The 14751-nt window shown below is 31.5% G+C and overlaps 1 protein-coding gene and 1 non-coding gene across 2 annotated transcripts; both read left to right on the top strand.

The window, feature by feature from the left end:
* The first annotated feature begins 11668 nt into the window (after window positions 1–11668).
* LOC142531903 (uncharacterized) lies at window positions 11669–13699 on the top strand. The gene is made up of 3 exons (XM_075638174.1): window positions 11669–11869; window positions 12301–12355; window positions 13109–13699. The coding sequence occupies exons 1-3, from the start codon at window positions 11753–11755 to the stop codon at window positions 13441–13443; spliced, it is 507 nt and encodes a 168-aa protein (XP_075494289.1). The 5' UTR covers window positions 11669–11752; the 3' UTR covers window positions 13444–13699.
* A 198-nt stretch (window positions 13700–13897) lies between these two features.
* On the top strand, window positions 13898–13969 carry TRNAC-GCA (transfer RNA cysteine (anticodon GCA)). The gene has a single exon. It is a non-coding gene; the product is annotated as a tRNA-Cys (tRNA).
* Window positions 13970–14751: the final 782 nt, after the last annotated feature.

The raw sequence follows: 14751 nt of genomic DNA, 5'->3' as shown, positions 1-14751 counted from the left end.
CACAGCTTAGTCCTAATAATTTTGAACAATCTAACTTATTGTTCATATTATAAACCGAGGACTTTCTTCCAAGTTTTCATATCTTGAAAAATGATGTCTTCAAACATCTTCTTACAAGACGTTGGAAATTGCCTCTGGATCTCCTCTGCTGATTCAGACTCCGGAGAAGAATCCGAGAGATTACTTCTACCCATTTGATTTGATAAAAGTATAAATGACTTATTTTGTGAACTTGCAGGCACTTATATAGAGTCTCGGGAAGCTGAAGAGACGGCTATCTGACTACACGAATACCAAGAATCATCTGTCATTCCCTCATATTCCGTAACTTCGCATTTATTAGTTGTATTTATTAAGGGGGAACAGTATCTTTTTCTGACTTATATTTTAGTGCTTTGGCATAAGCAAAAAGGGTGTTTGTCTTTTCGATAAAACAACGTGTCTATTGGTTTTTATCCAAGCGCTGTAAATGTTTCAGCACCTTGTGACTTCCAGTAGATATTATCATAAAACGACAAACCCTCTTCTGGATATTTTCAGTAACCAATTGTACAGCCCGCTCTTTTAATTACTTTTCATATTTTGAAATCATTAGTCTTTCTGACACATTTTGTTCAACTTTTCAAAAACTCAACTGCAAACATATTGACATGTGTCCTTATGTTTCACTGACGGCTGTACATTCTTGAATCTTAACCGCCTCTCTCATCTCATTTCACCTTTATGCTTTCAGACTTTTTCTTACCATCTACTACTTTCTCTTGCACTCATCTCACTTCCAGATTCTACTTCATACTTTCTCTAAATTGAAGAAATGGCCGGAGCATATGCACTGAACGCCTATCAAGTTAACTTTGCATCAGTCTTAACAATCAAGGACGAAAATCTTGTGAAAATGTTTCAAGCCATCGAGAAATCTGGTTTAAGAAGATTCTTAGAAGCACCTGCTATTATTTACAAAACTTCTCTTTTGGACTTCTATGCCAAGGCAACTGTACAAGAATGAAAAATCATCTATTCTCAGGGGGACGCATCTATTTCCATCGACGGTGCCTTATTGGGATCAACTTTCTTTCTGCAATGTTCTGGTTTCTCTGAATTTTCTGGCATTTCTAAGGAGGAGATGTCCACTGCCCTCCTCAAATTTTCAGCTTCTGGAGAGGAACTATTCCCCTCTTGTTTCAAGAAGCTCTTGAAAATGGAATATCAAGTGCTTGCTGATATTGTTGCAAAAGCACTTATGGTCAAAGCCGGAACGTTTGATCGACTGAGCAAGGAGAAAGATCAAGTGATGATTGCTATCACTTCCAATTTCAAGGTGGATTGGAGTCGATTCTTGTTTAAAATCATGACGGAGATGATTGTTCAGAAAAGTTCTGGTTTTGCTGTTCAGATCAGTCAAATGATAAAGGATGCTGGTTTTCCTTATACTTCTGAACATGACGTCTCTTACGTCACCATGGCTGATGCTGACAACGTGCTTGCCTTAAGACCAAAGCCAACTGTGGCTGAATTTATTTCTATGAAGAAGGAGGTTGGAGATGCACAAACTGAGGCTGAAGAACCTCAGAAAAAAAATCAAAAGAAAGAGAGTGGTTATCTCCAGGGACTCTGATGAAACAGTGTCTGAAGAGTCTACTGCTCCTATCCAGCCATCTCTGCCAACCACTCCTAGCAAGAAGAAGGCTCGCACTCTCCTTCACATCAAGAAAACGACAGCAATTGCTTATTTAGACGATGTCCCATTGCGACGAGTGTTTCCAGTTACCACCTCCTCAAAACCAGAATCTGTCACTAAACCGGCTGCTGCTTCTGTTACCACAACCTCTACTGCTCCAACTCTCAGAGCCTTGTCTGGAGTTGTTATTCGTGAATCTACTGCAGGGTCTTCTGCTTTTAGGCTCGTGTTGCCTGCTTTATCTTCGGGTAAAGGCAAAGGAAAACTAATTGAAGAACCACCATTTCACGCAGTCAAATCATCTGTTTTATCTGGTATTGATCTTCATTTGGAAGAGATTGAGAAATCTGCCAATGAAGAAATGACTTTATTTGATGATTGTCACAAGGTTCGAGTATTCCATTCTCTCACATTCTTCAGAAAACCAGGTGCATTTGGTTAAATGGTAAAGAATGAAGAGAAAGTATTTGCTCTTTCCAAGACTGAAAATGTGATTGAAGCAATGAGACGCCGAAGTTTCATTCTTGAGCAGCTTAAACGACAGAAGCTGGAATCAGTGTTGAAGACTCTTCAGTCAAATTTTGATGCTTTGATTCCCACTGCTGCTCAGGATCAGAATGTGATCCTTATTCTAATTGACCAATTGAGAATGATGAGTGAGCAACTTCTTGCTCAGGAACAGGCATTTGAAGACTCTGTATAATATTCAGTAGGCCTCATTCGAGAATTTGCTCAAACTAAGCCAATTGATGAAAGAACTATAACTCCTCGAGAAGCTAAGGTGTCTAGTACTCCTGCCTCTCCCAAGTTGCCTACTCAATCCTTTCCTCTCATCTCTGTCCATGAACTGGCTTCAGTAGATGAAGTCGTTCAATCTATTGTTGTTGATATCTCTGCTGCACCAGAAGCAGCCCAGGCTGATGACATGGTCCAACCGGAAACTTCTCCAGCAGCCCCTCACTTAGCAGAATCGGATGCTGCCCAATCTTCATCACTGCCAAATTTGGATATTTTCTCTTATGTACATCGAGCAGAAATGGTATTTATCTTGAATGATCCAACTCCAGCCACTGAACCGTTGGAGGCCATAGAAGCCAAGCAACCAGAAGAAAGAGCACTTCCTGAATCCTCTGCTACTGCTGAAAGATCTTCTGCTGAACAGTCTACTGCTATCACTACTGCTCCACCAGATCATGTTTCCACTACTGCCTTAGTTATCCTTTCTACTTACTCACCCTCTCAAATTGCTCATATTGCACATCTTAATGAAATCAAAGGACGAATGCTCGCCAGAAGCCATCCCCAGAAGAAGAACAATTCAATCTTGAATCTGAGATTGATATTCTGAGACGGAACATTGACAGAATTTCTGAAATAGTCAAGCAATTATCCTACGAACATGCTGGTCAAGTTGGAGCCGCCACACCTCTTTCAAGAACGCAAGACGGAACACGTCTTCAATGTGGAGGAATTATTGGCCAAGCTTCAAGTTGAATCAGACCTTTTCAGAAAGAATGTCTTGACCAATCACGCCAACCTCGTTCTGGGTCAGTCCGACGTTAATCGAACTGTTTCTAATCTCATGTTGTCTCTTCGCACAATTTCCGATAAAGCTGAAGCTACTGATTTGAAGATTGGGTCCATTGACGCTAAGATTGAGTCTCACTCTCAATCATTCCAGGCACTTAATGATCATGTCTCGACTCAAGACCCAATTCTAGAAATGATGCATAACAGAATTATCCATCTTAGTGGTTGAGTTTATGTATTGCTTACTCACTTTGATGCCAAAAAGGGGGAAACAGTAGAATGAAGGACAGAAGAAGGAAAAACTGAAGGACATGTTGCAGAATCATCTTACAGAAGTCAAGATCCTAATGAAGATGATGCTCTATTCAAAGATATTGTGACTGATGATTAATCTTTCTGATTAATACTCTTTTGAACTCTGCTTTACTGATTATTTACTACTTGGTTATCTTTGATATTGTTTTTGTGATAATTGTTTTCTTCCTCACACTAACTTCTAGGTTTTGGCATCACCACAAAGGGAGAAATTGATAGACTTAATTTAATTGTGGTGATGATAGTCAAAACCAGTAGATCGTATTAGTTAAACCAGGAAACAATATAAAAAGCAGAAGTTCCCTTATCGCCTTAACAAAGCAGTACTCTTCGAGTACTTATCGGCTTAGAAAAACAGAAGCAGAACTTGGCTTCACTAGATCAGTACTTAACGGCTTTTACTCGATCGTTTCAATCTTAAATGTTACCGTTACTTTACCAAGTACGAGTATTAAATGCTTCATTAATGTTGAACAAAGTCATTTAATACGCATTACCTATTTTGGTACGAAACAAGACTGATTGTTTTGTAGCCTTTTTGCAGGAACTTTTTTAAGCAATAAAGTTGTTTCTATCAGAAGTCAAAGAAGTCGTTTTGATTATAGACGTTGGATTCAAGTTATCTATATATATGGATCAAACTCATCTAAAGAAAAACGCTGATTATTTTCTAAAGAAACACACTATCTATCCAACGTCACATTGAGCAACCGCGAATCAATCGTCATCTTCCAAGCTCAACTTACAGAAAAACAGTACACGCTTCGTTTTATACATCTGATCTTTGGAGATCATTTTGTACTGCTGTTTCCTCATCTCTTCAAGCAAAACACTTTATTATATTTTGAAGAAGAGTTTGTAATCTGGAAAAGATTCTTTTCCAGAACCTTGTTGTATTGAATTATATTGTGTTGAGTTACTAAGAGTTTCAGTAGGCAAAAGATAAGTCCTGCTGAAGTGGGTGTGTACAAGTGAGTACTGTAAAATTCAAAGTCTTTTAGTAATACCTTATGGAAACAGAAGAAGAGCACACGTAGAAGATTTTATCTTCGAACTTCCAGAAACAACTACTGTTCTACTGTTATTATTGCTTTCACCTTACTCCATCGGATCGTTTCCACACTTATTATTGTGATCTGCTGGACTTACGCTTGAACAAGAACAACTACAATTTCTCACAGGATTCTAGCAAAAGATAAGTCCTGCTGAAGTGGGTGTGTACAAGTGAGTACTGTAAAATTCAAAGTCTTTTAGTGATACCTTCTGGAAACAGAAGAAGGGCAGACGTAGAAGATTTTATCTTCGAACTTCCAGAAACAACTACTGTTCTACTGTTATTATTATTTTCACCTTACTCCATCGAATCGTTTCCGCACTTATTATTGTGATCTGCTGGACTTACGCTTGAACAAAAACATCTACAATCTCTAACAGGATTCTAGCACCCTTTGCAAAAAATATCGTCAAAAGAAAGAGTTTATTCAACCCTCCATCCCCTTAAACTCTACATCAATCCCCAACATACCACATTCTTCAATAGATATTATCTTTTTGATAATAAACTTGGAGATGTTATAACTTCCTTTTTTATTGGTATTACTGAAAATGTGAGTTATATCAACACTTTTTGTATATAAAAGAAGATTTTCATAAAATCCTCTTTGTTTGTATGAACCATATACATATGATGTTTTGGTTAAGTATCTTTTCATGATAGTCCATGGAGTTTTCTTCCCATTGAGTATCTTTTTCTTCTGTAAGAAAAATTAATTCTCGATGTTTTGTCTCTGTATATAGAGCAGAATCATTATCATCTTCTTTCATGATAGTAGCATATGATGCTAAAACTTGAGAATCTGTATTATTTCTCTGCTTTTATTTCAAGAATTCTTGAAATTCATTGTGAAATTCATTTTGCTCAGTATTACTGGTTGATGAACGGGATAAATTCTGGGCTATTATCCTCTGTTTATCATGTTGTGTTATTATATTAGGGGGTTTTCCCCTACCACCTCGTCCTCTATAAGAGGACTCTCCTCTGCCTCAGGAATTCATATATGTAAATAAAGACATTAAGATAAATATTCCTGAGTTAAAAAAATCAGGTAAGTGATTATCTTCACCTTTTTTATAAATGATTTCAAAATCAAAGGAGCTAAATGAGCCTGCCATCTCGCAAACATTTGTTTAGAAATATCAGTTTTAAAATCTTTATCAAACATAAATTTTGCAGATTTGCAATCAGTTTTTATAATAAATTTTTGATTATATAAATCATCTTGAAATTTTAAAATACATCTCACAATAGCTAAAATTTCTTTTGTCACTGTGGAATAATTTTTCTGGGCATTATTCAATTTTTCAGAATAAAATCGTTTAAGATATTCTTGTTTTGTTTGAGAATCTATCTGTTTTAATATTCCTCCAAAACCTATATCAGAAGCATCTGTTTCAACAATTTTATCCCATTGGGGATTTGCAAGCATAAGACAAGGAAGATTTTTAACCTTTTGCTTAATATTTTTAACAGCTTCTGTATGTTTATCAGACCAAGGTAAATGATTTTTCTTTAATCTATTATATAAGATAGCACAATCATTGGTTAAATTTTTTATATAAGGAGAAATATAATTTAAATTTCCTATAAATATTTGTAACTGAGTTTTATCAGTTATAATATCAGAAAATTTTGATCCAAATTCAATACTTCTTTGAATAGGAATTATTTTGCCTTTTTCAATCATATGACCAAGAAATCTAATATTTGTTTGAAATAAGTTCATTTTAGATTTTGATATGACAAGACTATTTTGAATAACAATATTTTTAAACATATCTAAATATTTAAAATGTGTTTCAATATCATTTGAAAATACTAAAATATCATCTATATAAACAATTATAAAATTGCTATTGGAATAAAAAATATCATTCATAATTTGTTGAAATTCTGAAGGGGCGTTTTTTAAACCAAATGGCATTACTGTCCATTCATAATAGTCCTATTGTAACATTAAAAGCAGTTTTATATCTATCAGATTCTTTTATTTGAATCTGTCAAAATCCTGATTTTAAATCAAATTTTTAAAATATAGATGCATGTACAAGTCTATCTAATAAATCTTTTTTATTAGGAATAGGATTCCTAATTCATCTTAAAACCTTATTAAGAGGTTTATAATTTATTACTAATCTAGGAACTGCTCTTTCCTGCTCAGAATGTTTATTAACATAAAAAGCAGTACATGACCAAGGAGATTGAGAAAATTTTATTAAACTTTTTTCTAACAAAGAATGAATTTCATTCTTACATAATTCTAAATATTCAGAATTCATTAGACAAGGACGAGCCTTGGTAGGAATATTCTTTTCCTCAAAATTCTCGATTCCAAAAAATATTAGGGAGATCATTACATATTTCTAATGAAAATTTATTATAAATAATTTTTATTTTTTCCTGTAATTTAGGATTTTGTAATTTATCATCTATAGTTAGAATTTTTACTTCTTCTTTTAAAGAATTTATTTGAAAATTTGTCTTTCAATTTTTTCTTGTAATTCATTTAAAATTCTATGAACATAGTTTAGTTATAAAATTAAAAGAAATAGAATTACTTTGAAAAATTCCTATAATATATGTTTCATCAACATAGGTAAGGATAAATTCGATAAATAAAAGGAAGACCAAGTATAAGTTGGCTAAAAATATCTTTTGCTAGTAAAAAACTGGTTTGAATACAGTTTTTATCTTTGCAAATATATGCTTTAGGTAATTTATAATTTATTTCTAATGGTTCTCCTCCTGCATGAGAAAGAGAATGTGTAGTTTTATGAAAATATTTCGTAAGAATTAATCCTTCCTGTATAATATTTAAATCTACACCACTATCAATCATAGCAATGAAATTTTTCTTATAAGAATTATCAATTAATAAAGTAATATTAGTATACCATTTTTGAGATATTATCATACTTAAAACAGATAAATGTTTTTTATCAGGAAATGAAATGTCTTGAATATTTTCAAAACTTTCAGAATTATTGTTATTGTTATGTTCGATAACTGAAATACGATAATTTAAACTATTATTGTTATGTTGTAAAAATTTTACTTAGTCTTTAAGATTATTTATCTCTTTAACTAAATCATGTATGGTAACTGGATTTTGTTGATTATACTTATTCTGTAAAAGATTTTTAACTTCTTTCATAGAATATGCATGTTCTTGTTTAACAACAATATTATTATTGCTTGTTGAAGCAGTATTTTCCATTTGATCAATAATTGTAGATTTTAGTATTAGATCCTTAATCATCTTAAGGAATTCTAAAATATTATTATTGGTTAAAACATTTATGTTTAAATCTTGAAATTGAGACATTAGTTTATAAAAATCATCATTTTTATCATTATTATCATCTATACAAGATTTTCCTTGTATACAATTATTACATTCTTCTAAATCAGAAATATCTGATTCATATGCTATAATATCTTCGGAATTATATGATTCTAAAGAATTCTCAGTTTCACTATCAGAATTATTATTCGAATCTATTATTATTTTAAATAATTTTTTTTTTAAATTTTCATCTATGTCTAAATTATTAATTTTGTTTTTAGCACAACATTGATTAGCATAATGTCCTGGCTTTTTACATTTTCTACAAATTATTAATTTATTTTTTATTTTTATATCTTTCATATTTCCGTAAATCACGGCTTTCTTTTCTTTTCTTCTTTTTCTCTTTTTGTCTTTCAGACAAATGTATTTTATTTCTATAAATTTTTTCTTCTTTTTCTACTAATTTCTTCTTAATATTATTAGGTAGGTCTATACCAAATTGATCACAAAATTTACCTAATTATTTTTTCTCAAGTAATTATGTCTTTTAATTTGAGATTATTTAGTTTTAAATCATTACAGAGAGCTAAACCCTCTTGAATACAAGTATTTATTAATTTCCACATCTATAATTCTCATATGGAACATAAATATCATCTTTTCCTAAGATTTTTCTAATTCTTTCCGCAAATAGAAAAGGTAAGCCATCTATAAATTTGGCTTTCCAAATATTAATATTACAGTCTGGAATATCATATATTCGAGATAAAAATTTATCTTTATACCATCTAAAATCAGTAAGAGTTTTATATTTTAAATTACTTAATAAAATACGAATTTGTTCATCATTATTAGTGAATCTACCAGTAAAATGTTCAATCGTTATCATTATTAATGAATAAACTGAATTTTCTAATTGAATTTGATTTTCAATTTTAATTGAATTAAGAATTTCTTTTTTATGGGATTGATTTAAATAATTATCCCATCATCCTTTAAGTTGGCTAGTAAATCATGTTATAATCATTTTAGCAATATTTTTATCATTATTGCTTGAAGTTTTACACGCAGTACTATACATAAGCATTCTGTGTGCAGTATTATAAATTTGCTTACATTAAAACTATCAATATTCCATTCATAAATACTTTTCTCATTATAACTATTGGAAAAGATATATTCTTGTTCTTCTAAAAGAACATCCATAGCAGTGGGTCTATCATTATAATATTTGGTTCGGGTAGGTCTGTCTGCCCATTTAATTTTATTAATTTCTTAAACAAAAAAATTATTAATTTTTTCAAACTCTTCATTAAAAGTATTTATTAAGATTTTTAAATTTTTCTTCTAATAATTTTTCTATATCAGAAACAGAAGATCTAAATTTAAAATCCTTTATATCTGGAGGGGATTGTATAGAAAAAGTAGCAATATAAACAATATTAGTTTCTTCTTTAGACTGTATATGAACATCTGGTTTAATTTGATTAATAGCTAAAATAATTTTTTCTATCCGATCTTTAAGAGAAATTATTTCTTCTCTGATTATCGTAAGATATAAATTTGTATAATTCTGTTTTTCAATTATTTGATTAATATATTTAACAGTTATTTGTAACATATCATTATCAAATAATTTTGAAAAAGCAGTAAAATTTAAAATTTTATTATTTTTTTCTATAATAAAATTTTGTTGAGGAGGATAAACAGATTTTTGAATTTGTCCTGAAGAAAATTTATAATTTCTTTCTAGTATAGAAATATAATCTATAATAAATGTTTTAAAAAATCAAGAAACAAAATTTATTAATTTATTCTGGTTTCACAATATTTATAAAATTCTGAAACAATATATTCAAGTTCTTCTTCAGAAAATCTTTTAAAATACCAATCTCTGACAGATTCTCATTTGGGTAAATAAAATTCTGCATTTATCTTGGCTCTCGCTATAGAACCTTTAGTAAAATCAATTTTTGATTTATTATCCATTAAATACTAGAATTCATTTCTGAAATTGTATCAGTTTCTCTAACTTTTTGAAAGTTACTTTTATGAACAATATTATTTTGATTTATGATCAAATCTTCCACTGTATCTTGTACAGAAGATTCTAAATCTTCTCTTATCTGAGAAGTAGAAACTCTATAAGTTTGTGGTATATCTACCATGTAATTTAGAGGTGAAATAAAAGAATGACTAGATCTTGATCTAGCATAAATAGAAGAGGGTAATAATCTTCTTTGTTCATTATTGAACTGTATTTGAACAAATCCTTCATTATTTTGTATAACTTGTTGTAAATCTCTATTTATTATAGGATTTCTAGGAACATCTTGTTCAATTATCCAGTTTTCTGGAAATTCAATTTCTTCCCATTTTATAGATGTACGAGTTGTAATATTAGATCTATTAAAATTAGTTTTTATAAGAATAGTTTCATTTTATTTTTTATCTATTCTTTTACACATAGGATTCAGAGTAAATAATGGTTTATAATAAATACGATAACATACATATATTACTTCTGTTCCAGGAGTATAATTATAACCATGTGTTTTAACATTTAATGTTAAAGAATCTAATATATTTATATCAGACCGAGATAAAGATAAATTAGGATAAAAATCAAAATATATTGGACCATGAGCCAGACTAGATTGAATTATTCTCATGAGGGATTGTTTCCAATTTAAATTTCTACCATCTCTTAAAGCTGCTATGAAACTTTCTGGTAAACCTTCTAAAGTTAAAAATCTAAAGGCAATTTATATTAAACCTATATGAATAAATATGTAATTTTTCCTATAAGGTAAAATATATTTATTATTTAATAATTTAATAACCATTTCTTCATTATGAAGAGATACCGAAAATTCTATAGTTTTAACTACTTGTTTGAAACCAATTCTTTCAAAATTTCCTAACTTATAGATCATTTTAGATTCTATCTTAGGAATAGTCCATTTATTCAATAAATCTAAATTTTCAGGTAAATCATATTCTTCATTTAAACTGGTTTGAATAGTTTCTTTCATACCAAAAATATTCATTTGAATAAATGTGCTAAATTATTAACCAAACTATTTCCATGGCTCTGATACCATCTAAGGCTTGAAATCAAAGTGAATCTGATACATGACATTGTTTTACCAAATTTATCCTTAGCGGCTTTCGTACACATGGAGGTTATTGGTTTCCAACCTATATACCATTTTCAACTCAAACTGAGCTAAAAAAAAGAGAAATTTAAATTATAGAATAATAATGAATATAATGTTCTTATTTGGAACTTTTACAAAATATAAAGAATTTATGAAAGATATACCAAGGAAATTAAACAACAGATGATTTTACCGAGATCCCATAGAATCATAAATTCATAAAAATCACTCATAAACGCTTTAAACGCCATTTCTCGGCTAAGCAGGCTGAAAGACTACAACATGAATTTATTTTTCCCGGTTAAACTCGAACCTTGTGTTTACCATTTCTTAGTACATCTTTTTATCTTATGTTCTAATCAAAGACTCTTATATTATATTAAATTCCAAAGATTTAAATAAATCTCTTAATCAATTTTAAAACTAGAATCACTATGTAACTAATTTTTAGATTTCAATTAAATTAAAAAATGACCTACCTAAAGTTGAGTAAAAAACACACAAAACTGGTATTTTTTAAAAATCAGAAGTCAATAATATTTTTTAGTGATTTCAATCATCCCCACTTTAATTTTTGATCAACTATTTAAAAAAAAAATTAACCTAAAATATTTCACCAACGTGATTTTACAAATTCCCCCCCTCCCGTGTCTCTTCGAACAAAACCCCAGATTCCCCATCTCGCAAAGGCAGAGCAGAGAACCGAGCGTGAAAGGGCTTCAATGGAGGAGCCAAAACCTTTTCAGGAAACCAGGAAGAGAACCGTAGAACAGTTTCAGGAATCCCCTTGTTACAAGATGCATGTTGTTCTCAAAGATCTTCGACCCCATTTCATTCAGGTCTCAAGTTTTAAACCGTGTTTCTTGTTGTTTTGGTTAAAATGTTCGGTGGGGGTTTTTTTCTTGAATATTTGTGGGTTTCCAGACGCTCGTGGCCTTTTTTTGTATTCACCCCTGAATTTTGCTTGCAAACGTTTTTCTGTGGTGCTTTTGATTTTTTCGAGAATATGTAGGATTGCACAAAGTTATGTTCTTTAGCCCAAAGGAGACTAAATTCGACGAAGGATTGTGTTTTCAGCTGTGTTCTTTTTATTAGTTTTGGTGACTGACATAGAGTGTTTGTATAAGATAGTGTTGGAACCTGTGGACTTCAATTTTCGCAAATGATGCAAGTTGAGAGTTTTGCACTTATGGTAGCACCTGCATCGATTTTTATATGACGGGAATCTTAATTTTCTAATTGATATATGAATTCTTTTGTGATCTTGTAGGTGCTCATGACTCCGGATTTTCATAATTGTGATGCCGCTGATAAAATCCGTGAAGGTGAGGATTTAAGAATTGGGTTAATATGCTATTTACCAATAGCATTTGTGTTCTCTGGGATATCCATCTCTGCATAAGATTTGTGTGGTTTGAATCTCACAAACCAATGTTGGAATTTAGCAGAGCCAGGAGGAGAGAGATTCTCCACATTCTAAGTTATGCATGAAAACTGTCATCGTCTGTGGTGCCCTATGTTCTCGATTACCACATTTCTGATTTAAGCCTTCCCTATTCTAGTAATCTGCAAGCTCTTGCATTTTACCAGATGCATACTTAAACTGCATATGCCTTAACTTTTGTTTTATACCATAGTCCATTCCCTGTGGTTCATGAGTTTTTGTGTGTTTTCTGTTTTTTATGCTTCTGATGCCTTGTCTTTTTTGTGCTTGCGTTCAAGAATACTTCTTGTTCTGACTGTTATTGTGTTGCAAATTTATCTGATAGTCTGCTTCGTGAGTATTAGCTTTTTTATCTTCCCGTATTGACTTATTAAATAGAAATTTGTGCATAAACGCCGGCCTTAGCATGTTTGACAAATTTCACGAGCATGATGAGAAAATAACATGAAAAATTCATACAAGTTACCGTTGAACTTGTCCTTCTCCCCTTGGATTGCATTGTTGTGCCAAAATTCTTCGGGGGAAACCATCTTTCATGTTGTGAGATTCGGTATGACAAGAAAAATGCACGAATAATTCATTTTACCACTTGAATCTGGAAGGGCCTTAAAAAAATGTAAAATATAATCTGCAGGGATGAAAGTTATGATGGATCTGTACCAAGAAATTGCAGCAGATTCTTCTCCCCTGGAAAAGTGTAGTACCGTGCCAAATGATTCGTCTGGTGACACTCGCGATGGACAAAAGCCTGTGGAACTCCAAGAAAATGCAAAATCGGCTGAAAACATTCCTCTTGATGGGGAAGGCCCGACCATAATCTCCGATCATCAGGACCAAGGTACATACATTGTTGGTGGTTCGGCTTTTGGTTGGAATTTCGTCACATTCATAGGCAACAAATCTGTGTATTACGGCCGAACAAAGGAGTCTTTTCGTGCTGCAAATCCCAAGCTCGATGTCAACGAATGAAGATATACAAATTATTCTCTGAGTTATACGTGTGGCTTCTCCGATTTCGAGTGATGGAATTAAGTGAGATGATTACTTTATATAAGCCTATGTAGAAAGCATTTTTCGAATCCCATTTTATCTGTACTGATTAAAGAAACAATGTGAAGAACAATTATTAGTAGTGAAGCTTAGCTATCATGGATTCTCTATGTTTTGGTTTCATGTGATCCTTTCATTGTATCACATTACCGATACGCGATACCAGATTTAAATATTCTCAAATTTTCGAAGCTTAATATTATTAAAATGATTTATCTTAGTACTTAAATATAATTTGAGTAACCTTATTTACAGTTCAATTTATACATAAAATGTGAACAATTTCTTTCATAAAGTGGAGTTTGATAGAAAATGGATGCAAAATAATGTTGATTATAATATATTTTCTGATAAAAGAACAGTAAACCATGAAGGGTCCATAGCTCAGTGGTAGAGCAATTGACTGCAGATCAATAGGTCACCGGTTCGAACCCGGTTGGGCCCTATGATTAGTTTTTTTTCCCTCACACGTTTCCGATGGGTTGGGATATAATTTAATTATTTAAGTCTATTTGTGCAAATTAAATTAGGGTTTGTTTGTGTTTAATTAATTATGTGTTCCTTCAGAATATTTCATTAGCCCAAAGTCTAATTACCACTTGAAAACTATATAAATAGAAAGTTCTTATTTTACAAATGATGATGAAGTTAAATTAACCATGCATAAATATTTATGCTCTTAATTATAGATCATAATAAATGTTTGACAAAAACTTGTGTGAAACGGTCTCACGAGTCGTATTTTGTGATACTGATCTCTTATTTGAGTCATCCATGAAGAAATATTACTTTTTTATGCTAAGATCAGCATTACTTTTTATTATGAATATCGGTAGGATTGACCCGTCTCACAGATAAATATTCGTGAGATCGTCTCATAATAGACCCACTCTAAATGTTTTTCATGTGATTTTCAACTAGTTATTTAATTCGTATAATGATTGATTTACTTAATATTTTATATAATAAAATTATTTACTAACACGATCATCTATTTTCAAGAGTATTCACATAAAAGACATACATGATTAATACTTCTTTAAAAATCCAACTCCAGTGATAGAATAACATTTTGGCAAAAACTTATGTGAGACGGTCTTACGGGTCGTATTCGTGAGACGGATCTCTTATTTGGATTATCCATGAAAACGTATTATTTTACCCGTCTCACAGATTAAAATCCGTGAGACGGTCTCACATGAGACCCACTCTTTCATTTTTTAGGAA

This window comes from Primulina tabacum, chromosome 17 (genome assembly GCF_025594145.1).
Source record: "Primulina tabacum isolate GXHZ01 chromosome 17, ASM2559414v2, whole genome shotgun sequence".
Lineage (NCBI taxonomy): Eukaryota > Viridiplantae > Streptophyta > Magnoliopsida > Lamiales > Gesneriaceae > Primulina > Primulina tabacum.
The sequence above is the reverse complement of the archived record's forward strand: the minus strand, read 5'-3'. Positions and strand labels throughout refer to the sequence as shown.

Bases quoted from the DNA above. Each gene is read 5' to 3' on its own strand.
- LOC142531903 (XM_075638174.1), top strand. From the start codon at position 11,753: ATGGAGGAGCCAAAACCTTTTCAGGAAACCAGGAAGAGAACCGTAGAA. The intron at 11,870-12,300 runs GTCTCAAGTTTT...GTGATCTTGTAG, and splicing joins TTCGACCCCATTTCATTCAG to GTGCTCATGACTCCGGATTT. The intron at 12,356-13,108 runs GTGAGGATTTAA...TATAATCTGCAG, and splicing joins CGCTGATAAAATCCGTGAAG to GGATGAAAGTTATGATGGAT.